The sequence below is a fragment of the Helianthus annuus genome, chromosome 5 (assembly GCF_002127325.2).
Source record: "Helianthus annuus cultivar XRQ/B chromosome 5, HanXRQr2.0-SUNRISE, whole genome shotgun sequence".
NCBI classification, from domain to species: domain Eukaryota; kingdom Viridiplantae; phylum Streptophyta; class Magnoliopsida; order Asterales; family Asteraceae; genus Helianthus; species Helianthus annuus.
In genome coordinates this window covers 28288302-28291625 of record NC_035437.2, presented here as the reverse complement: position 1 = coordinate 28291625, position 3324 = coordinate 28288302, and the positions used below count along the sequence as shown (strand labels likewise).

At 38.9% G+C, this 3324-nt stretch overlaps 1 protein-coding gene across 1 annotated transcript; it reads right to left on the bottom strand.

The window, feature by feature from the left end:
- Positions 1–1121: 1121 nt before the first annotated feature.
- LOC110943179 (G-type lectin S-receptor-like serine/threonine-protein kinase At1g34300) lies at positions 1122–2459 on the bottom strand. The gene has a single exon (XM_035990251.1). The coding sequence runs from the start codon at positions 2365–2367 to the stop codon at positions 1369–1371; it is 999 nt and encodes a 332-aa protein (XP_035846144.1). The 5' UTR covers positions 2368–2459; the 3' UTR covers positions 1122–1368.
- Positions 2460–3324: the final 865 nt, after the last annotated feature.

Genomic DNA, 3324 nt, shown 5'->3' with positions numbered 1-3324 from the left:
AGCTTACCGTTCAGGTCAGTGTTTCTTCAGTTCCCTCCACCTTTATAGGCGTTAAACCTAGTAGTCAAACATAGTAATAGGTGCAATGAAACTTTAAAAGCACTATATCAAAGAAAACAAAAATATAAGAAACCCATAACACGGAGATGAAATTTTAATGGAAGCTCTAAATCTACCAAGAAACTTAATTAAAACTTTATCAACGAAGACTATATTATTTTTTTCTAACCATGAATACGTTGTTTGAAATAGTAGTATCTATTATACAGTCTTAAACTGGTGTATACCATTGCACTAGCCATCTCGAATCGGCCTCTATCAATTGGTGCTTTCATTGCCCGCTCGACCACCACCGCCACCACGGCCAAAACTCATACCCACACGGACCACATTCTCTACACCAAAAACAATACCGGTACCAAAATTGCCACCACAACCTACGCCGTCACTGGAACCGTATGTACAACCACCTGCCCTTACACTTTCACAAAAACCATCCCCACCATTACTCGGCTCTAACAACTTCGCCCATGTGATCGACAAATCAACATCATTGGAGGGTACTAAAGAATCAAATTTTGGTTTAGATGTTGAAGACCTAGCAGAAGTTTTGGTTGTGAACGTCAACAATACGTGGAATTTCACAAAGGAATCTTCATTGGTGTGTTACAGAAGTCTTGAAGAACGGAAAACTCTTGTGCCCTTGATAAAGGAGGATAAAGATCACGTAAACGGTGCCACCCGGAGACGCGAATGGCGACCACCATGGGGCGACATTGATACCGCACCAAATGCCAATGGGAGATTCGAGTGGCGACCACCTTGGTACCTCCATCCGGTCCTTGAGGACAAGGACAATTTTTTAGGGCGGGAGTATTGATACGGATCCTCCGTGACCGGTAAACACCGGGTCAAGCAACCACCTTGTCCATGCTTCCATGATCACAGATTACCCACGTTTCCATTTCAAATCCTTTTTATTTTCATTTCATTTCTTTTTAAGGTAGATATTCATGTAGTGGGTTAAATGCATTATGTCCATGTTTCATTTCTTTCATGCACATGCACGTTCCTTCTTGTAAGCCTATATAAGGCCTTTGGTTTTATTAAATGTTAAGAAGAAAATTATTGAAAAAAGTATTGTTTGTTTCTCTTATCTAGTTCTTGGAGCCTAACCCACTCAACGGGTCTCCTGGGAGATTAGCCATCTCGAATCGGCCTCTATCAAGAAGCATCTTATTTTCGAAACAAAATATGTTGTTTTGTTCGCGTTTCACATGGTTATTCAGATGCACTTGTAATCTCATATCTTCTCATAAGTGGCGTCTCCATGATTTCACTAGATCTTGTTACAACTTCAAACGAAGACTAGTCTGAACCACCGACATTCAGTGCCATTTGGCCGTAGAAATCATTAGATTCATCATTCTCTGAAAATAAATGTGTAAACGGATTTAAAGGGTTAGGGACCTCTATGACACCTTCCAACATTTTAACAACCATGCTCATCACTGGCCTAATCTCAGACCGATACTGAACACAACAAAGAGCCACCTTCAGCATCCTCTCCACGACTTCATTATCCTTTTCTTCAATCTCACAATCTCCCATCAAATCTCTCATTTGGTTTGTTTCGTACTTGTCCCAAGCCCATACCGGGAACCACTGTCGGATATCACTAGAGTTATTAATGTCAGTGTTCCTCCTCCTCCGGCCAATGATCTCAAAAAGTAGCATCCCGAAACTATAAACATCACATTTGTGTGTAACTGGAAGAGGCATCCAGATCTCAGGGGCAGCATAGCCTGGGGTACCACGTCCCCTTGTCATGGTTATATGGGTGTTGTCCCTATTGCAAAGTTTGGCCAAACCGAAATCAGCTACTTTTGCACAAAAATTTGAGTCCAGTAATATGTTTCCTGGCTTAATATCATAGTGAATTATTTTATGATCAGCACATTCTTCATGCAAGTATCTGATGCCTCTTGCAGTTCCCAACGCAATCTCCTGAAGCATGTCAAACCCTATCATTTCACCTGGGTTTGCTTTAAACAAATGCTTATCCAATGAGCCATTAACCATGAACTCATATACAAGAGCTATTAAACTTGGTTCAAAGCAAAACCCATAAAGCCTAACAAGATTAAAGTGGTGTGTTCTTCCCATGGTGCTCATTTCTGCCATAAATTGCTCCTCAATTTGCTGGTTAGAGGTCCCATTTAGTACTTTCACGGCCACATGCCGGTTGTTGCCGATGACTCCCTTGTAAACTATGCCAAATGCGCCTGAACCCAATATGTGGTTGAAGTTATCTGTGGATATTCTTAGTTGTTGAGTGGTGAACCAGATGGGCTTTTCCCTTTCCATGTCATCAAGGAACTGGGCATGGCGATGGTAATGAATCGAGAGTCTTGGTTCTTTAATGCCACGGTAGCTTGTATGGATTTATAAACTACCCAACAAACTGTAATATAAGAAAAAAATCATTAATATCTAGAATTCACTTAAATTTGCTCTACAATTGAGTATTATTGCCTCCAGATTTATTTATTGGATACTTTATGTAGTATAACTTACTAAATAGAAAAACCGTGACACTAATCGTAATTCCAAGAGTGAGATCTCGAACAGACATATTGTTAAGGACCATGGAATTAACAAACTTTACTACAGAACGTAGAAGTGAAGAACACTTGTTTGCATAGAGTTTCAAAATAGTATATAATTAAGATATTGAGACGTGTTTGATTAAGTCAAATGTAGGGAATAGTGACTTTTTCGTATAGAAATTTCCATTAAGTAGAATTATTCAACCTTTTGGAGTACTCATATTTCATTCTTTATTTTATCCATGTAATTCAACGATAGTTATTACTACATAAAACAAAAAAAATTGCTAACTTTTTGATGTCTTAAAATGACACAATGAAAAACTAATGAATATTGACGGTTTTTTAATACTTGTCCAATTGTTTCTGCCATATATAACATATGCTTGCCGGCTTTTTTAATAGTTGTCCAATTGTTACCGTCAGTGGCGGAACTAGCACAAAAAGTTCAGGGTATCCTAATTTTCTTTTTAGGATCTGGGGTATCCTTTATATAACAGAAACGGAGTTGAGTGGTATTTTTACACTACGGAAATGGAGTTAACGGGTATCTTTACACTACGGAGACGGAGTTGAGGGGTAGCCCGTGCTACCCCTATTAACACTATATGTCCGCCACTGGTTACCGCCATATATAATATATAAAAAAGATCAAATACAAATAACTTTAACGTACAAAAACGTACGAACTCAACGTTTTGCTGAAAAAACGTGG